Consider the following 21,704-nt stretch of genomic DNA (forward strand, 5'->3'; position numbering starts at 1 on the left):
AAATCCTCATGTTGTAAGTAAAAGGAGACCCAGGGTGGAGGGGACTTGGACACAGTCTCCTCACTGGTCCAGTGGCACTCCCACCAGCCACTCTGTGTGTGATGGGCAGCCTGCTTCCTGGTGTGTACCCTGCCCGTCAGTTGTTAGGGATGTTTCATTGATAAGTGTGCATTTATATGCATGTATGTGTTGTACGTATATACATGTAGCTAGATGCATATGTATATGCACAGAGAAAGAGATTTTTATTTCTGTTTTGACAAGGTTGGTCTCTGAATGTGGGGGGCCCATCTGCAGAAGGCCTTGGACTCAGGGCCGCTGACCTAGCTAAGCTGCCTCTGCGGCCACCGCATCATGTGTGTTGTTAGAAAAGAGCCTGCCCCCTACATTCCTTCCTGGGGAGACCTCCCTGCCCCCCCAACCCAGGGCTCCAGTCTTCTCCTCTCTGCCTTCTTCCCCTGGAGAACTGCAACAGGATCAGATTCATTCCAGTAATAGCCCATCTTGGGTTACCAAATATTTCAAAAAGGGAAAAATTGCTCTCTGAGGAATCTTTTAAAGTTTCATATTGATTTTTATTATTTTAAAAATAATTGTTAATTTCACAAATATTACTTGGGTTCATTCCACTCCTTGGAAAAAATTGGAGCATAAGAACTAAGTTAAAGTCCCTGCTGACATTTTCTACAATCCAAATTTTCCATTGTTATATAAATGTGAAACTTTGATAATTTGTCTAATTTGGGTTTTTTATTCTGACTCAAATCGACAGGCGTTTGCCGAGCAGCTGCAGTGTTCTCGGGGCTGTGAGAGGGGCTGGGGGCTTGGGAATGAATAAGACACAGTCTTGGGGAGAAGCACTAGCTGACGGGGGATGGGGCGGGCAGACAGAAACCCACGGGTCAGTTTGGGGTGGAAAGGGAGGGGACACGGAAGAGGGAAGAATCCTCTCGCTTCCGGATGGCTGGTGATCCAGCAGCTGCCGGAAGGTGTCCAGCACCCCAAGGCTGGTTTGCTCCCAAGACAGTTTGTGCTATTTGTGCACAGCTTTGATTGTTAGGAGATTATTATATTGAGCCCAAACAGACGCTCCACACAATGCACTCATCGACTCTAGTTCTGTCCACGAGAGCAATGGAATAAGCCTGATTTCTCTTCTAAATGACACCATTTTCCCATCACCATCCCCCTAGGATGAGCTTCCAGTCACCTGCCCCTCCTGGACCCCCTCTCTGGGCACTCCTTTTCAAGCAGGCCCTCCCCAGAACAGGGCTGGCTGGCAGGGGAGGATTCCAGCCTCAGCGGCGGGCAGGTGGGCTGGGTTGCTCTCAGGTCTGGGCAGAAAGAATGGCTGCTTGGCTAGATCTAGCAGTTCTCCCCCACTGCCCTGGAGAAGAAAGACATCCAGGACCGTGTATCCTAGGAAGGCAAAATGATGAAGTGAATTAAATCTCAGGGGTTCTGACGGGAAAAGGAGTGATTAAGAGTTGTAATTAATAATTTGACGCAGACAACGAGCCTGACAGCAAGGAGCCGCCTCACACGATTGTTTCATGGGTTTTGCCTTATTATCAGCCTCATAACTTAAGCCTTCCTCTAGATGTACTAATTAGATAATTAGCTCCCTGAAGATTGTGCCTCTTGCACAACTGCAAGGTTGCCGCACAGGCTGGATAAGCGGTGCCAGCAAGGAAGAAGCTTTTAGGGCACTGCTCTGCCAACCAGGTGCAGGACCGGGGCAGGGCCAGAGGGTGGGCATAGAAATCACAAGGCATCCCTAATGAGCATGTGCCACCCTCGGATCAGTGAGCCACAGGACCGTGATGGGCCTCAAGGAGAACTCAAAGCTATGGAAAATGCTTCCCTTTCCTGGGAGAAGACCACACAAATGCCCACGGATAAGGAGGCTGAGGACGATGATGCTAAATTCAATAAAGGAGTGTATAGCACAGAAAAGACCACCACGCTGAAATTAAGGATCCCTGGTCTCTACCACTAACTACCGTCCTGGGACCTGGGGTCAAGTCACTTCACCTTTCTGTGCCTCGGTTTCCTTGTCTGTAAAGTGGGGCCATCCTTCCAGCCTGCAGTTCTACTGGGGCACAGTGGTCCAGTGCACCCCTTCAGAGCGTTTCCCTGAGGAGCAGCTTTGCTGCATGTTGGGTGTAAGATACATCTGGGTGACGGAAGGAAACCAGGTTCCTTGAATTGGGGGTGGGGGTGGGTGAGGTAGAGAAGTGTTTGTGGAGAGGGTAGCTATTTGTTTTGGAGTCACTTGATGATAATACATCTGCACAAAAAGGTTCCTCGTTTTCTTTTTTAAAAATATAGCATTTTTTTTCTTCTTAATAAATAACATATATTTGTGTCCATTCTAACAGAAATACATGCTCATTATAGGACACTGAGAAAATATACACCCATCATCCTTGTCCTGCTTCCTCTGCCTTCTGTCCCCCACCCTCAGACCCGTCTCAGACAACCTCGTTCATCATTCTGCTGAATTTCCTCCCATTCATCTTTCCATGCACAGATGTACGTGTGTGTTTGTACTTTGATGCTTATACCACTTTATATCCTGCTTTTTCACTCAGCTTCATAAACATTCTCAAGTTATCAAGTTATAACCTTTTCAGAAGCATCCTTTTGAGTGGCAAAAGTCACCCCTGTATCCTTCCAAATATAGAAAGAGGCTGTTTGGGGGCAAAAGCTCCAGGTGTCCAGATCTGCCACCCGGGGATGAGGGCAGGGCTGGGCTGGGTGAGGGATCCTTTACTCCACTCGGGAGCTGCAGTGCTTCTGTCCCCTGGCCTCCTTCTCTTCTCCTGGGCCTCCATTAGGCCTGTGCAGCCCCCTCTGCCTGGGTTCTGCCCCTCCCCCATGCTGAATGGTCTCGCTCTCTTCCCTCCCGACTCCAGGACCCTCGAACAGTCTCTGTCTGTAGCTCACACCCCTCCCCCAACTCTACCACTTCACTGATCTCACCTCGAGGAGAAAGTTCACCATCACTGAGGGCTGGAAAAAGGTGGGACAGGGCATGGAGTGGGGCACAGAGGGGAGGAAGGCCAAAGCCCCAGGCCCAGGAAGGCCCGCAGAGCTCAGTCTGACGTGCACGCTGTGCTCATACACAGCTGAGGAAGACACAGTGCCCCCTCTCCCTGCCTGTCACCTGGGAGTTTTCACTGTGAGCACCCTGTAGGAGTGCTCGCTGCATCTTGCCACCGCCGACCTACCCTGCTTGCCTTGCTGTTCTCACTCCAGTCTCTTAACTTATCAGCACTTTTGAGTGGCTGACCCTGGTATAAAGAAGAGAAGGGAGCATGGCGGGAAGTCAAGGAACCTAGGGCCTGGTCCCACTGTCACTGACTCACTGCACAAGTCCTGTCCCTTCTCTGAGCCTCAGTTTCCTCCACTATAAAATGGGACCGTTAGAGTAGATCAGCGTTGAGATCTCCACAGCTCCTGCTTTCTCTGAATCTCCCTTCTCCTGGGTTCTCAGACTGGGGAAAACATTCCTCCTTATGTGTGTGTCCCGCTTCCTGCCTAACCAAGCTTGCCTCCTTGCAGATCTTAATCTCTGCCCTGCAAGGTTCCTTCCAACTGTTTCATATTTCCCACTTTGCTACTCCCCTGGAGTTTTGCAATCCCTCCATGTCAACCTGCTGCAGCTGTTCCTGGACACCTGACCCCTAAGGGCACCCAGCTGTCTTCCTCAGGTGGAAAGTGAACAGGCTCTGCAATCAGAAACCAGTTACTGTAAGCAAGAAACTTCACTCTCCCAGCCTTAGATACCATTCAAAGGAATGACTCTCTAACGGTGGAGTTTCAGGAGCTCTGACAAATATTTGGGGGGAAGTCTTGACAAAGAGGTGTCATTTGTCAGGAAGAGGTGTCATTTGGGCATAAAATCAAACCCTAGGTAACCTCCCACTCCTTTGGGGGTAGGGGGCAGGTCAAGGTAATCAGCTTCAGGTAACTTGCTCTTTACTGGGCACGTGTGGAGTTATTCTAGGCTCCTTCTCAGTGCCTGAGCTCCAGGATGGCCCCAGGCTCTGTCCTTATATGAAATGACCCCCCAGGGGCAACGGGGCGGCCGTCCAGGCAGATTCCTACGTTAGGCAGCTGGCAGGGCTTGCCACCGCCTGGTAATAGCTGCTCATGCTGCAGGCTCTCACCAGCCCAGCTGCAGCCTCCAGGCTCAGTGGCCTCTGCCCCAGCCACGCATATCTCCAGAAACATCTTCAAGGTCCCCTCTCCCTTGAGGCAGCCCCAGAGGTGTTGGTGACCTCCAGGAAATCTTCTCGCAGAGCCCGCTGTGCGAACTTCTGGCCTTGCTGTGTCAGCACCTTCTCAGATCTGCACCTCCTCCTTCTCTTCTTTCTTTTCCCGCTTCTCAGCCCTCCTCCCACCTTCCTCCCCTCCTTCTCCACCCTTCTCTCTCACACCGCTTTCTGCCCTACTCCCACTTCTCCTGTTTCTCCTTCCTACTGCCTAGCCTCTCTCTCCCTTCCCCTCCCTTCCTCTCAGTCTCCCTCCCAACCTCCTCTCCTCCCTCTCCCGACCTCTCCTCTGCCCCTCCTCTCTCCAGGGCCCCCTCCCTATGTGCTCCACCTCGCCGCCCTCCTCCCACTCCCTCATCCCTTTGCTAAACTTACCGTTCTGACCTTTCAATCGCCACTCGTTTCCTGGTTCAGCCAAGGCTCTGATTCCAATTATATCACCTTCATCCTTGCAAACAGACAGTTCCAGGCAGTCTGACCCACTTCGTATAACCATTTCCTCTCCTCCTCTCCTTGCCTCTCCCTGGGTGCTCCCCCCATCCCCATTCGCAATCCCTGCAGTTTGGAGTTTGGAAGCCAGAGTTCCCACCCGCCACCCGCCTGCCCTCCCATCCCTTCTCTTTTTCTTCCTAATGCCAAGATGGTTTTGTTCTGAGCTGGTGTGTCTCTGGGTGAACAAACCAAAATCCCCATCTCCACGGTGTGCCTGGGGGATATTTTTTAGCAGCTTTGTTGAGGTATAATTGACGTACAATAAACTGCCCATGTTTAAAGTGCAGTTTAAACATGGGTGCATGGAGACAGCTGGGAAACCATCAGCCCAATCAGGATGGTGAACATATCCCTCACCCCAAAAGTTCCCACTGCCCCTTGACAATCCCTCCCTCCTGGCCGTCCTCATACCCTGCTCCACCGGGGAAATATTTTCAGTACATTTCCCATTTAGGGATTTTAATTTCTTGTTTGTCCCATCTTCTCGTCTCCCTTCACTAACCTTCCCTCATTAGAACAGATTTCGGCCCCTCTGTCTTATTCTGGCTGCCATCTCTATGTAAGGCCCATTTCTTTTTTGCCCCTTTGGAAATGCAAGTTCCCCAGGGAACTTAGGTGTTTCCCACCTAGGGGTGGGGAGCTATTCAGGAACTTTCTGAATGGGACTGGCAGGGAGATGCTGGGACGGGAGAGGAGTAATGCTGAAGGTGGGGAAAGGCACGCGGCGTGGTGCCGGGACTGCCACTGTGCCACAGACTGCCACTGTGCCAGGGTGCGGTGCAAGGAGCGGTCGGCTCCATGCTGCCCCGGCCCCTGCCCTGCGTCCCCCCGGGAGGAGCTCGTCAGCATTGCCTTCCAGTGAAGCGTCCCATTGCCCTGTAGTGCAGTTCAGGTCATAGAATGTCATCGGGGTTTTTATTGGTAGTATCATTATTATTTCATTCTAAAATATAAGGCCATAGAAAGCATCTTCCACTTGAATTCTTAATTCAGTACACCTTTTTAATTAACATTTAGCTTTGTACAGTAAGACTCAACATGCAAGAAGTAGTTTGCTGGAGCTGGCTCGGACCATTTGTGAGCACAATAGTAGGTTGCTAAATTTTAGGAATTTTGTAAACCGGTTCTGCAAAGCCATCCTTGAAATCAGCTGGAATGGGAGCATATTTTGCAAATCAGGGCCTTTTTTTTTTTCTCTTTTTTTCTGGAGAGCCGGCTTTTAAGGTTTTAACCAGCATTCCACGGATCAGGGCTAGAAGGAACTCGGGTGATACCACTGCCCCCACCCCCTGGAGCAGTACTTCCTCAGGCAGCATTTGGGAAGTGTGTGTAGGGTCCTGTTTGGAGTTGTCACACTATGGGGGTGGGGGCGGGGGGCGCACTGGTATTAAGCAGGCCAGGGCCTTGGATGCTAAGTGTCCTGCAGCACCCTGCACAGACCCATGGAACCCAAAATTGTCACACTCAAAATGCAGAAGTACCCGTTCCAACCCAGCTCTTGGAGGGCTTAGGTGGGCACAACCCAAAACCAATGAACACGCCAGGCACAGAGACATAGGCTTATTAGGACTGATGAATAGGAGAAGATTCTTCTCAGTGGTGGCCGGTCGAGGAAAATGGAATTAGTGCTCCGCAAAGAGCGGAGGATGCACAGCAGGGCGGTTTATAAGGGTTTAGGACAAAGACATGCCATAGGGTGTGAGAACAGTTTTGGCAGGGTCTTCTGACCCAGGAGTGGGGAGATTTGTTATCGACAGTGATCAGGGGAGGGGAGTTCTAATGCTTTGTTTATGATACTGTTTGTACATTCTTTCCTCCCTGGGGAGGTCTGATGACCTTGAACATCTGTCCCGGTCAAGTAAGCAGCTCCATGCAGTAACTCACTTTCACTATGGTGGAGGGGGGCCTGGGCCCTGGGCCCCCACAGTGCCTTTGTTAAGAAACATTGAGACTCTTTGCCAAGCTCCTGGCTTTATTTTATCCTGATTCAGTTCAAACTGTAGGAGGCACCACATATGGGGTCACAGCAATGAACAGCACTCAGCTCTGCCTTCTGGTGGGCCTGGAATCACTTTTTTTATTTAAAGATCTGCAGTGGGCACTGGAACCAAGATTGCTCATATCCCAAATCCCATTCCAGACTCTTCCCGTGTCAGCAGAACTGGAGTCTGAAGGAAGGGCTTGTCTTCTGAGGAGGGGACGGAAATGAAGGGGGTGGGGACACGTCGTAGCCTTTGCAAACACTCTGGGCACAGTTTTGCCCTAGGGGAGCGAGCTGTCCTCTTGCAGCCCACCTCTACAGAGCTGTAGGGATGTTTATCAGTGTGATTCCAGCCATGGTAAGCACTATGGGAGTTTGGCTTTAGCAGAGGTTAGTGCCGAATTATCCTTAGACAGCCGGTTGTCGGCTCTTCTCGCTTCAGGGCTTGCCCGCCTGGGGCCTGGGAGGCACTGCAGGTGTTCCCGGGCATTGCACAGCACACCCACACCTGACTGGGTCGACTTCCTATTGTGTATCCCTCCATGTCCTGCTTGGGGAATGGACTACCCATGGAAACCTGAAGCTTGCTGCCTATTGGAAGAGACTGACTTAGGAGGGCATTTAGGTCCCCAAGCTGTTTGTTTTTCTTGTATCCGCATAGAAAATAATAATAAGACCAACAGTGTCTTCCATTACTACTAACGATTACCAAGTACTTTCTATATGCCTGCTATATGCCAGGTACTAGCTGGATTATATGTATTTTAGCTTTATTGTGATATAATTCACATACCATACAATTCACCCAATAAAAATATACAATTCCATTCGGTTGTTTCTAGTATATTCACAGTCATGCAACCACCCCCACAATCCATTTGAGAACATTTTCATCACTCTAAAAGAAACCCCATATTCATTAACTATCACTCCCCATTTCCCCCAAATCCCTGCAGCTCCCATCAACCACTAATCTACTTTCTATCTTTATGAATTTTCCTGTTTAGGACATTTCATATAAATGGAATCATACACTGTGTGGTCCTTTGTGACTGGCTTCTTTCACTTAGCATAATGTTTTCAAGGTTTCTTCCATGTTGTAGTATCTATCAGTACTTCATTCTTTTTTATTGACAAATAATATTCCATTGTATGATTATACCAATTTTATTTATCCGTTCATCAGCTGATGGACATTTAGGTTGTTTTCGTTTTGGGCTTTTATGAATAATGCTACCATAAACATTCGCATACAGGTTTTTGTGTGGGCATATGTTTTATTTCTCTTGGGCGTAAACTTGGGAGTGGAATTGCTCGGTCTTATGGTAATTCAGCCTTACACATATTTTTACCAATTTGCCTTAGAAGGAAGCAGTGCTGTGAAAGGTAAAGAATTTGCCAGAGACAGTGCAACAAGGAACTTGCTTGAGCTGGTTCAAACCCGTGTCTGCGTGACTCCCTTCTGGGCTGAGATCTCCTGCTGCTCTCAGCCAGCATGCTCTGAATCCCGGCAGGCCAACAGCAACTTATCCTTCTGCTTTCTCTTCTCTTAACTCAGCGATCTATGATATTTTCATCTTTGCCAGAGTCCTTGGTTGCCAATGTTGTCTTTGTCACTTTTCTCTAAGTCTTTGTATTCCTGGTGGGAACACTATTATGACCATGCCCAGAGAATGTCTTCTCATTTCTCTTTCTGGGCATGTGCTTCTCTGACCTTTGTAAATCTTGGGCTGGCCTGTGATCCACTAGGACACCCATATCTTTTTCTACTGTGTTTACATAAAACCAGGTCTTCCCTGTTTTATATTTGCCTTTCCTACCTCTCTTTATAAATTTAATCAGATTGGATTCTGATAACATTTTAAACCAAACAATGGTGCTATGAATTATTGTGAATTATGGCCGCCTTTTTGAAACGCTGCTGTCTCTTCTCCACATGCCACCTCTAAATATGTTCTACACCAACCTAGGGAGGGTGGCTGACAGTTCCCAGCTGAGATAAATGCAGTGTAGCCATGGGCCCTCAACTTTTCTCCTTCCTGCCTTCATCCTCTGTGAGACCTTGCTCCCCTTTGATGCCAAGCTGTCCACTTAAGTCAGCCTCCTTGTCTTTTCCTGGTTTTGATAAGCAATTCTGGCTTGTATCTGAGAGGTAACAGTTACCATGGATTACTCTTTCGTAGTTGATCAAGCCCTGCCTACTTTCTCGAAGAAGACTAGTTAGTTAATCCTTTCAGTCAATAGCAAACTCCAGCAGCTGCCAGGCTGGAGTACCTTGTGCCTTTTCTGATAATGCAGATCATTTGGATGATGAGGCAACAATAACTGCCATTCCAGTTTCCTTTTGCTCTCCCAGTGTTTGACAGTGTATTTGGGGATGATCTTTATCAGTGTCAGAAGTTGTATGTGTGTGTGTGTGTGTGTGTGTGTGTAAGGCTAACTGCTTGATTTTTTTCTTTTTTCAAAATAAAACCACTCATTGTCAGGCTTCTGATTTGAGGAGGATCTCCTGGAATTAAACCTGTGCCCAGACAGGGGGCTCTCAGGGGCTTCCATGGCCAGGAATGTTAGTCACCCAGGGAGGTGGGGGGTGGAGAACCAGCTGCCCCCAGATGGATGGTTTGGTGGGGGATTTGTCAGCACATTTCCCAGGTCATATAGAGCTCAGCCAAATTTAGAATGGGCAAGAGGCTGGGTGGTTCAGCAGCAAATATATCCTGAACCCCATATCCACAATGTGCCCCAGCCTGGGTTGTAGGCACTTCCAAGCTCTGTGACTTCAACACATCACTTAACTGCTCTCTGTCTCAGTTTCCTCGTCTGTAAAATGGGGATAATAATAGTAGCTCATTCATGAGGTTGTTGCCAGTATTAAGTAAATTAATATTCAAACTGCTTAGAGCAGTACTTGGCACAGAGTAAGTGCCCAGTAAGGGTTAGCTACTTGGAAAATCAAAGCCTAAAACTGCGCTGTCCAGTTTGGTCCCACTAGTCACATGTGGTTATTAAGCACTTGAAGTGTAGCCAGTCTCAATTGAGATGTGCTATATGTGTGAGACTTCATATGAAAAAAAGAATGTAAAATATCTCACCAATCACTGTTAAAATATTGATTACATGTTGAAGTTATAATATTTTGGTTATATTGGGTTAAATAAAATATATTGTCAAAATTAAGTTGACCTAGTTCTTTTTGCTATTTTTAATTGGCTACTAGAAAATTTAAAAGGACATATGTGGCTCACATTTATGATTCACATTCTATTTCTCTTGGACCGTACTAATCTAGACCAATAAGAAATAGCAAACAATGATTGTCAGTTGTCAATCTCAGATTGTGTTAAATCTGAGCATGCCAAGATCTACACAGACATTCTCAGCTCTGGGACCAGAGGAAGGAGAAAGGAAGATGGGCTCAGAAGGTGAGGGGAGTTGGCAGGGGGCCAGGGGTGGGCTGGAGCTGAAGGATGGCTCTTTCCCCAATGCAAGGCCGAGCCCAAGAGGGGAGGACAATGTGCACAAAGGAGGGCAACAGATCGCAGAGCTCCACACCGATGCAGAAGGGGGCCAGAATTCCCGGCCCTGCCCTGCCCTGGGCTGTGACAGCGGCTCCAGGCCCCCACAGTAGGGCCCTCCTCCTGCTGCTCAGGTTCCCCGTGTTCTCCACTGCATCCGGTTTGTTCTGGGGGCTCAGGCTTGATTTGCGACCTTGTTTTCCAAAGGCAAGACAGTCTCCCCTCCCCGATCCCCCAGGGGGTTGCTTCAGCCTCCATCACCAAATCCTGCGACAAGAAATGTGGCCCCCTTATTAAAATAATGTAATGTCTAACTAAAATAGAAACCCCAGATAACAGTTTTTGATGTTTTAATGACTGGGCTCATTAGACAGACTTCCCACTTAAAGTGTCTGTCTAGCAATTAAGGCTAAAAAAATCATAAATGATGACCACACCTTCTGTGGCTTAATGGTTACTCTGAAGGCTGGTCTTATTATCTCAGTGATACAGTCTGTGATAAAAAAGAATTTAAGATACTCGCCCAAGATTTATTTCCCCATTAGCAAGCTGGAGGAGGAAGGTTAAGAGTACTCTTAAGGTCAGAACTGGGAAGGGAGCGGGTGAATAATAAGATGCCTAGAATTTCCCTCCTGCAGACCAGCCTCCTCCTCACGGGGCGGGGGGCTGGGGGGGTCCCCCCTCACGCTGTGGGGTTTAGCTTTTGCCTGTCACAGAGAAGTCTGTGAATTGTTACTCCAAGTGACCCCAAGCAGTTTATTTAGTTAATTGTCAAGCACGCAGGCTGAACTGTAGAATCACCTACTTCCCTGTAAATTATTTCCAACTCTAATCTGCTGATGTTAGAGGAAAAGTGGAAAAGGGAGCGGCTCGAGGAGAAAAACCTGGGAGATGCAGCCAACTCCCTCCAGCTGAATTGCGGGCTGACAGGGGGTGCTGGTGGAGGGAGAGGAGGGGCAGCTCGGTGAGGGGTGACAGCTCAGCAGGTTAAAGGAGCACAAATAATTTCAGAGTGAGCTGTATTCAGAAAGGCAGCTGGAGGGGGCACTTTCAGCCTTTTATGAGGCCTGTCTTAAGTGATGAATGATATTTGGACAATGGAGTCCGTTTCGGGAACGCTTCTTCCTGCCCTGTGGCTGGGAATGGACAGGTGAGAACCGGAGCTCCTTCTCAGGGGGGCTGACCAGTACCCAGAACCAGCCGGGGCTGCCAACCCCTTGAACCCCACCCTGGGCTGCACAAAGGGTCGGAGGGGGCCACATCCTGCCAGTTCATTTTCAGGAATCACACCTAACAATCATATTTGCCAGTCCCTCAGCTGGATCTGTCTCCCTGCAATCTCTCCACAGCCCCTGGGAGAGCAGGTGGGCCTGGAGTTTTTCAAAGGTGTACGTGTGTGTTGAGGGGGTGGGGGTGGGGCTGGGTGGTTGCAGATTTTCATCTAGAGCCAAAGTGAGCGTGGGTGGACGTCCCCTTAAATGCTGCCGGCAGGACAAGACCCCTTCCCCCCCAGCTGGCTTCCCTCAGGAGGGAGAAGCCAGCATCGTCAGTGTAAAGGCATTGGATGTGTGTTCTCGCAACACTTGGCCATTATTTAGTGAGTGTCTATTCTGTGCCAAGCATTTCACTAGGAGAATTTGTGAGAAAGATAAAACAATGTACTTCACGTTTACTTTTGTTTGGAGAACACTCTGTGCCACTTCCTAAAACCACTTATGGGAGTGGTGTTATTTACCACTAGGATGTGCTTAATAATTCACAAATCATTTTATAGAGCTTCAGTTATTCATGGCAACAGTACTATGCAAAGGACAACTTTTGTTAATCCCATTTTATTGATGAGGTAAACTGAGGCAGAATGTAGTATTTAGGGCTTTTTGAGAGAAAACCCAACTCAAACTGGCTTAGGCAAAACAGAATTTATATTAGTTTATGTAATTCAGTGATCCATGGGGAAGGTTAGCTTTGGATACAGCTGTAAATAGCCTCAGTGAACTCAGGACTCAGGTTTGTCTCCTGGCTCTGCTTTCCACTTGGATTGGCTTCATTCTCAGATCTGTAGCACAGCAAGATGCAGCAGCAGGAGCAGCCTCACAGCCTCTCAAGTTTAAGTCCAGTAAGAAAAAGATAACACCTTGTTGGTTGCTTAAGACTAAGCTTTAGGATTAACTCTGACAGAGCTTGATTGGCTATCTTGTCACATGTGCAGCCATGAACAAGTCCTATAGCCAGAGAATGGAACTCATGATTGTATGTGCCTAGTCACGTGCTTCACCCCTGAAACCAGATATGGAATCTTTCCCATACCACATGGACCAGGGCAGGAGCCAGGGAGCCACAAAAAGAAATCAGGAGCCGTAGCTTAAAAAGGTGGAATGGATACTGGGAGGCCAAAGCACAATAACGTTCACTGGAGAGGGTGCTGGTGACAAAACCAGGCCTGGAAACCAAGACCCTGTGGGTCATTTGATTCTTCCCCAAGCCCCACTGGGAGCTGGGAGCAGTGGAAGGAAGAATAAGCATCCCAGCTCCAGCCAAAGCCAACTTTTGGCTCTGGTTGGTGTCCTTTTAAAAGTGGATCCTTCTAGAGCCTCCAAAACAACAACAGTAATAAAAAAGGTTTTCTGAGACCCAGAGTCAGCCTGATAAGACGCCATCAGGAAGACACTGAGATGAGTTTTGGGTCCATCCGCCATACAGAGACTTGACCCAGGAAGGCTGCTCCCTGGTCCCTTACACCTGACAGACATCCTGCCCATGTCGGCCTGGGGGAATCCCCTCTGGTGTTCAAGACTATGCTCAGAAGGCCCAGTAGAATGAATCACTCCCTCCATGGTTTCCTATTGTACTCTTGTGTACTAAAGCCCATTGTGGACTTTGGGTGGGTCAGTTGGTTTGTTGGTTTGTTTGTTTTTCTTGTCTACTAATTTGGTTCAATTGGTTGTGGCTGCCAGGAGGATTCTGAGGCTTAGCAGGAAGACTGCTGTGATTGATTAGTGATGCCTGCTGAGGGAGGCAGAAAGGTGACATGCATATTGTATTAGTTAGGACACTTTGGCTGCAAGTAAAGAAAACCAACTCACACTAGCCTAAACTGAAAATATTTATCATAAGGATATGGAGGTGTGGCATGGGTCTTAAAATCAGGAAATACATTACAGCCAGACATTATGAGCAACTAGAACCAGAAAAGCCAACTGCAACCAAAGCAATTTATTCCCACGGTGTTCTATCTTTCTGGGGTCACCTGTGCTTCTCATCTTAGCTTCTCTTTAGACACCTGCTCAATCCTTTCCTCTCTGCAGATCAGCCCTCTCTGACTTCCCATGCTGGTGATGGAAAATGGTCCTACAAGATCCTTATTTATATGGCCGTCAAGTCTAGCCACAGGTAGAGGAAGTCTGGGTTAGCCTGGCTTAAGTCATTATCCCTTTGAGCCCATCAACTATTGTCAGTGGGCAGTACTCCTGAATAAGGAGGACTACCATTTGGGGAGAGATGAGCCAGGTTTCAGGGCAAGAGGGTCGTCAAGGGCTGGACAGACCCCCTAAAAGAAGATTCTTTCTCTTGTGTGCATTTGCTGGCCACTCAGAGGTAGCAGTAGTAGTGGTGACCATAGTGAGCATTGTCACTATGGTGACATAAAGAAAACTCAGACTTCCTTCAGAGACTTGCAGTCTAATAGGGGAAAGAGACTTAGACCCAAGACAGACTTTGGTAACTTCTGAAAAGAAATTCACGGGGGCATGCTCGTTGACTTTAGTTGGTTCATCGCACCTCCTTGCCCTCTGCTCACCTCTTCCTCTCAAATTCCACACAGGATGGGTCAACGTTTAGTCGTAAGATCCATGATCATATCCAGATTGAGACTTTCAACTTCAGGTGAAGGCATCTTGTTAACTCTCCCTTCCCCACTGACCCCTCCCCTCATGAAGAGCAAGGCCCTTCGACTCCTGAGCAGTGGCGTTGAGCACAGCAGATGGCCCAGTGCCTCTGCCCGCTGCCCAGCCCCCTGCCCTCCCTCAGTGTCATCCTCCTGTCAAACACTGTCACATCCATCCTGATAATTATTTTAAAAGAAAAAAAAAGAAAAGGAGAAAGTCATGCTGGAGCACAGGAAGCAATCTGTGGCCGCCCTGATGTCACTGGGAGCCCATTTCCTTTCTCTCTAAGCAGCCTGCCCATGCAGTGCATTTGCAGTGAGAGAATCATGCCCTTAGACTTTCAGAGCATTCACATAAGTTACAGCTCAGCTTGGGACCTGTCTTCAAAAGACCATGCATGTGATTCAATTTCTCTCGCTTTCTCTCACACACTCTCTTCAAAAACCAAAATGCCTCCTGTATATTTTCTTTTCCAATCAATCATCCACAACTGGCACTTTCTTCTTTTACTCTTTCCTTTTAAAGAATGCAACCTTGTTTACCTTCCTGAACTAAAGGAAACGTCCATTAAAAGGAATGGGAAGGCATTCATGGAATCCAGACCCTTGCCTCCAATAAAGACGGAACTGCAGGTGCTGTAGGACAGTGACAGAAGTCTCCAGGGAAAGGGCAGTATTAGGAGATGCTGGGTAACTGCTGCAAGCTGTCTTGATTGCGGCCTGCTCTGTCTGATTGAAACATGGCTTTCCGTACATCGCTGGGTTCTGCATAAGAGGTTACCAGCTGTTTGTCAGCTCGCAATCCATTGGCTTTTCCCCATCCGGCTACTCAGGGAGAAGCAAGGGTAGGAGACAGCCATCTGTCCCTCAGCTGTGGGCTGCAGGAAGAAACCTCAGTGGGACCCAGTCATTCATGCATTCCTTCCTTCAATAGTCACTTACTGGGCATCTCTGCTGGCACAGGCAGCTTGGCCTCTCTGGCTTGTAAGGAGAATGCTGGTCTATAAATGACTTGGCTTTTGCAGATTTCTTCCCCACCTCTTTATAAAATGGCAACAACACTGCTCACCATGGAACTGCCTCAACGTGGCCTTGGAAATTCAAGGGCTCCTTATTTTCTCCAGATCTAAAAATGTGCCTGCATTCTGATGCACAGCGTTTTGGGAGTATTGAGAAAATCTGTTACATTGCTTAGCCAGCCAAAGCCAAATTATGGTTGCTACTAGAATTGGGGGAGATTTTTGCACCAAATTCACCTGCCTCAGACTGAGAAGAATAACCTAGAAATGCCTGGCCAGGTTGAAAAGCACCATGAAGTGTTGTTGAAAATACAATTACTGCCTCTCAGGCAGGGCAGCTGAAGTATGGGCATGGTTGGATGCTGCTTTTCATCACCTTGACTGCTGTTTCTCCAGAGCTGTATCCAGGTGGAACCATTCTGCTTCATGCTCCCTTTTTCATTTCAAAGTGTTCAATTTTAATGAAACAGATATGAGGTCGGGGAACAGCAGTCACTTAAGAAGTAACTGCATATGCAAACCACTGTATAATTCACTGCAATTAAAAATGCAGTAAAATCTTTATTAAGTGCATCCCAAGTAACCAGAACTCTCAGTTAACTAGGATTTATTTCTCAGAATTCCACTTTTAGGGGAAAAAGCATACAATAAGGGGGAAAAATTGCAACTCAGGGATTTTTTTTTTTTTAAAAACCACTTCCAAAGTCTGCCTGGGCTCAAATCTACCTTCTACCTAGTCTCCCTTTCCTTCTTCACCTCTACTTAAAAGCCTATGTGAAAACTGATGTTCAGGGTGACAACCCTGAAATGTGTCATGCCAGTTCAGCTCCTTCATTTTACAGACAAGGACCTTGAGGCCCAGAGGGGTGGAGTGACTTGCCCCAAGACACACAGCTGGTGGTGGCCAGAATCAAGCTCTCTTAAGCACTAGTCAAATGCTGCAACTATGACATGCCACCACCTCAGACATTAAGTGCCTAATCTTGGCAGTCACCAAAATGGCGGCACATAAAGGGGAAAATGAGAGGGGCCTGATGAAATCATCATTAAGCAGCCAGCCATGACCACATGTCCATCAGATCCAGAGCATCTGACTTCGGGACAGCAGCTGGGCAGTAGCCAGAATAGAGCACAATGGCCCTTTAAATTAACCATCCTCTGGATTTTTGCTGTAATAAACAAGAAGCTTATGGAGCTCTGCGGCACAGCCCACCATCGCCTCCTAATGAAGATTCTTCTGACTCCCCTGGGCAGTTCATCACCCTTCCTCTGTAAACTCGTATGTTTACATCCAGATGAATCTCTGCCCCTGTTTTCTCTCAAAGCTACCCTAAGGCCAGCCTTAGAATGGGCAGTCACTTATGTAGCACAACTAACTGCAGGACTCCAGACGGGTGGCCCTGTCCTTGCTCTCTGGCCTCCAAATGTCCACTGTTCCTTGATCTGCCTTAAATGTGTCTTAAATTCCCACTTTCTGAATCAATCAGTGGAGGCGTTTTGGACTTCAGGAGGTCTGGGCCTGTTTGCCCTTAGATGTGTGTCTCTCCCGCTCTGCTCTATATGCCGGGACTGATCCTGCCAGCTGCATTGCCAAGCTCCCTGCCAATGGGCTTTGGGCTAGGTTTGGCCAAGGGGAGGCACTGGCAGGAGGGAGGAAGGGAGGAACCAGGTACCCTCACCCCAGAATCAGGGGGCATCTCCACCATGACTGTGGCTCCAGCACCCCCCCCTAGGCACAACCCACCGTGGTTCTGGCACTGGTGGGAAAGCCCCAGCTTCAGAGCTCTCTTAACACCATCTCCTCCCTGTGTCCTCCAGCCTTAAGGGTGCTAGCAGCTTCCCACTGCTGTTAATCATGAGTTACCTCATATGAATTCCCCACATTAAATTCTCATTGAAATTATCTGGTCCCCACTGGACCCTGACCAATACAAGACCCCTGTTAAAATGCAAAACCCCTGTATACCTCCAACCTCAGTGTTCAGTGGAGACCAGGTACATCACAGGCTTTCCCTTAGTGAGCAAGGCCCGGCTGGAACTTGACCCGGTCAACCTTTATCTGCTTGATCAGAACTCATAGTTAATTAGTTAATCAAAAAATCAATTTAAGCCAAGATCAGAAACCAAAAGTACATGAACACCTTAAATATCTTATTTTAATTCAGAATATAAAAATGTACATCTCTTCACCATTCTTTTGAGAGGGTCAAGGCCTTTGATTTGCATATGGGTCAAGAGGTTGGTGTTTCCCATTGTTTTCTTGCATAAACCATCCCCAGATGGCAACTTCTATGGTTCCTAGAATGGATTTATTAAATGATATAAGAACTTAAAGACACATGCAAAGCATGTTTGATTTTAAAATCCTTCTAGATTTATAGTCTGCATTCCAATATATTATTGTCTCATCCATACCCAATTCAACAGCATTTTTAGTGATTAACTTTCTTGAGTCGACCAACTTAGTTTTCAGTGAAAACTTCAGCTTTCTTTTTGTGCTTCTATTTCATCAGTTTACATTACAGTTAATGAAATCATGAAATACGAATAACAAGTGGAACTAGTTTAAATAGGTCTGGGCACAGCACTACTGCTCCCTGCTAGGCACGCAGCTCAGCTGATGCGTGCAAAAGTGTCCAGGTATACCAGAGAGGGGCCTATTAGTGTCCAGTGTTCGGAGTATGGTGGATGCTTGTCAGTATTTTCCAGAGGGATGCAGAGTGTGATTAGCCCAAGGAGTGAAGTAAGTGAAGATGGTGTTCCTATAATTTCAGCTAGGGCTCCATGGCTGGAGGTATGGATCCACCATAGAGGAACAAGCATTTGGGGGCTGATTGTGTGGATGGTTCCCTCAATATTTCAATATCAGTGCATTAATGATTCCTAGGATGACTTCTGTTGCTGGGAATTGTATGATAATTAACAGGCCACATCCACACCCTGCTCGTTTGCCAAAGTTCCTTCCTCCTGAGCCCTTCTCTCTCCCCGGTTGACCCAGGGCTGGAGGAGTCGGGGAGTGGAGGGAGGCACTGGCCTGAGTGTGAGTGCTCAGAGCACTGGATTCTGTCAAGAGGGATAAACAGAGGCCGCTGAGTAGCCTCTGAAGGTATCGCTGGGCACTGATCCTTCAGCATCTTTTCAGGGACTTACAATGGGCGAGGAAGGCACTATCTTCCTGCACAGAGGAGACTACACAGTCTGAGGAGACACAGCACCCAGAAAAGACCCTTAGGGTCTTTTGAGAAGATCAGAACCCGCCCTGGCTAGACTGTTTCATCACCGTGTGATCTAGACCAGGTCACTCCCCCTTGCTGGCTGAGGCTGATTCTTCACCTGCAGAGCAGGCTCTAGACCCAAGATCTCCTGCAGCTCTAATGCCAACTGTGTCAGAGAGCTGCAGTTAATGATCCTGCCCTCCAAGTGCTTACAGTCCAATACAGTGGCCATGAGCTGCCTATGGCTTTGAGCCCTTGAAATGTGGCTTCTCCAAATGGAGATGTGCCTTGAGTTTAAAATATACATCAGGTTTCAAAGACAGTACAAAAAAAAAAAAAAAGGAAAGAAAAGAAAAGAAAAAGAATGCAACATCTTAATATTGATTACATGTTGAAATTAAAGTGTCTGGGATATGTTGTGTTAAAATGTCATTAAAATTAATATCACCCATTTCTGTTTACTTTTTAAATACGGCTACTAGACAATTTAAAATTGCATATGTGCATTGCCATGTATCTCTGTCGGACAGCGCTGCTCCGGACGGAAGAGGCTGCAGGAGATCAGAGGGAAGAGCACTGTGGGCTGGAGTCATCCAAGGGCTTGGGGCAGCTGCTGGGGCTGGAAGGTGGGTGGGTCCGAATCAGAGGAGCCGAGATGTGAGGAAAGCATATCTGTGTCGGGTCTGGGATGACCGAGCACAGGAAGGGAGTGGGAGATACCCAACCTGCAGCCAGGTGGGCTGGCCGGCCACCAGCCTTATGGAAGGGAAGGATTCGGGAGGAAGGCTGGAAAGATAGGCCTGGGTGGAGACACAAGCATGCATATTCTCAGCCTCTCCCCTCACCCTCATCCCCATCACTCGTCTGCCATCCTCTGCTCTCTTTTCTCTTCCTTGATGCCCCCACTGAGCACGCTCAGCCCAGCGAGGGGCTTCAGGAGAGAGAATTAGCAAAAGAGAACTTGGCTCATGCCTTCCTTGTCTAAAAGACCAGTTCAGCATTACTCATCTGGGGACAGGGATTGTTCTGGTAGGGGCAGAATTGCACCTAGAACTCTGAAGGAGTCATTGCAAATGACTTTTAACTCCCTGGGCAAGAATTCCCTTTGAGAGAGATTCAAATCCCAGGATTAGACGGAGTCGCCAAACACCAAAGAGAAGGCTGCCCCTGGTTCCCAGCCAGACAAGCAGGTGGGGTTGCTGGTGGCCTGTTTTGTCCCCCACCCCCACCCATCCTGGGCACTTCTGGTTCACACGTCAGTACCCAGGGGTGGCCCAGACGCTGGCCAGGAGCATGCTGCCTTCTTGCCTTCCATTTTATAGTGTGAGAAGATGTGGAGGCTCATAGGAAAAAGCACATGCTATCTCTGGACATGGGTGTTTTCCTGTTACTCTCTGGGCTGGGGTCCCACCCCATGTGAACCTTCCTGAGTGCCAGCTATTGGCCAAGAACAGGAGGGGCTTAGGGCTGCTCACCTCTCTCCCTTGGTCGCTGGCTACAATCGCATGGCCTGTGCCCATTCTGAATTATGCCACTATCCTTGACAGCCTTGGGAAGATTGGATGCTCCTCTTAGGGTTACGGGATAGCGCATGGCGACTCTGGCTGCTCATTAGACTCAGCTGGGGAGGTTTTAAAACTACAGGCCTGGCCCCACCCTAAGAGAGTCAAATTAATCCGGCTAGACTAGGGGCTAGGTGTAAGCATTTTTTAAAAAGCTTCCCATAGTGGAGAACTATTTAGATTTAGATCAAAATTTTATTGCCTTGCTACTCAATGTGTGGACCTTGAACCAGCAGTATTGGAATCCCCTGGAAGCTGATTAGAAATGCGGAATCTCAGGCCCCACCCCAGACCTCTCCAGTCAGAATCCACATTTTAGTAAGAGCCCCAGGTGATCTGTGTGCACAGTGCAGTGTGAGAAGCTCTGCTTCAGTGTTCATCAGAATCATCGTAAACCCAGCATTGTGTCCCCACCACCATCAGGTGAGTTGTGTTTCAGCTCTCACTCTTTCATCCAAAAATTTTCATGGCTCTCATTGCCCACCAAATTAAGGTAAAATGCCTCAGCATGGCTTTCAAGAAGCTTACTAATTTGACCCTGGCCCACTGCCAAGTTCACACCCAGAATTTCCTTCTATCCATAACACCAATCAAAATGGAACCACTTGCTACACCAATACATCTCCTGTATTATTTTCTTTGTTCCTTTGTTCATGATTTTTTTTTTTGATAGAACATCTGCCCAGCCTCTTCTCTGCCTAACACTTATCCATTCCTAAATGTTGTCCATCCTTCAAGTCCCAGTTTCTTTTTTTTTTTAATTAAATTCAGTTTTATTGAAATACACCCACACACCATACAATCATCCATGGTATACAATCCACTGTCCACAGTATGATAACATAGTTATGCGTTCATCACCACAATCTCTCTCTGAACATTTTCCTTATATCAGAAAGAACCAGAACAAGAATAAAAAATAAAAGTGAGAAAAGAACACCCAAATCATCCCCCCATCCCACCCCATTTGTCCTTTAGTTTTTATCCCCATTCCTCCACTCATCCATACACTAGATAAAGGGGGTGTGATCCACAAGGTCTTCACAATCACACTGTCACCCCTTGTAATCTCCATTATTATATAATCGTCTTCAGGAGTCCAGACTGCTGGGTTGGAGTTTGGTAGTTTCAGGTATTTACTTCTAGCTATTCCACTACATTAAAACCTAAGAGGTGTTATCTATATAGTGCATAAGAATGTCCACCAGAGTGACCTCTCGACTCCATTTGCAATCTCTCAGCCACTGAAACTATTTCGTCTCATTTTGCATCCCCCTTTTGGTCAAGAAGATACTCTCAGTCCCACGATGCCGGGTCCACATTCATCCCCGGGAGTCATATTCTGCATTGCCAGGGAGATTTACACCCCTGGGAGTCGAAGTCCCAGTTTCTTGAATGCATCCCTCCTTTGAGCTGTTTTAGAACTAACTTAACACTATCATTCACCTGGTGGAGCCCAAGGGAACTGGGGCATATGGGATAATAGCTTATTTTTAGGGGCATATGTTCTGTTAGACTGTGACACTAAGTGAGGGCACACAGAAAATCTTTAGGCTTTTAGTGTAGCCACTTCTCTCTTCCCTAGCCTTACTGTGTCCCAGGCATGGCAGCTGTTTAATAAATATTTGATTGAAGTTGGACACCAGAATAAAACCTTGATGACGATGCTAATGGTGATCACACATATTTATGAAAGCCTGCTGCTTCTGGTCCTTTTGAAAAGTAAATGGTAACATTAAAAGAATAAAAAAGAAAGA

General features: G+C 47.6%; 1 protein-coding gene across 5 annotated transcripts in view; it reads left to right on the forward strand.

Annotated features, from left to right (window-relative positions):
• Window positions 1–21,704, forward strand: part of ZBTB7C (zinc finger and BTB domain containing 7C) — a 362,970-nt gene that overhangs the window by 277,605 nt on the left and 63,661 nt on the right. The window contains exon 1 of one of the 5 annotated variants that reach the window (XM_037806040.1): window positions 11,386–11,418. The exons of the other annotated variants lie outside the window; for them this stretch is intronic. Coding sequence (XP_037661968.1) covers window positions 11,411–11,418 — 8 coding nt within the window. The 5' untranslated portion in view covers window positions 11,386–11,410. Of the gene's footprint in view, window positions 1–11,385; window positions 11,419–21,704 lie in introns of those variants that run through there. 5 annotated transcript variants of the gene reach the window in all.

The sequence above is a fragment of the Choloepus didactylus genome, chromosome 16, assembly GCF_015220235.1.
Source record: "Choloepus didactylus isolate mChoDid1 chromosome 16, mChoDid1.pri, whole genome shotgun sequence".
Classification (NCBI taxonomy): Eukaryota; Metazoa; Chordata; class Mammalia; order Pilosa; family Megalonychidae; genus Choloepus; species Choloepus didactylus.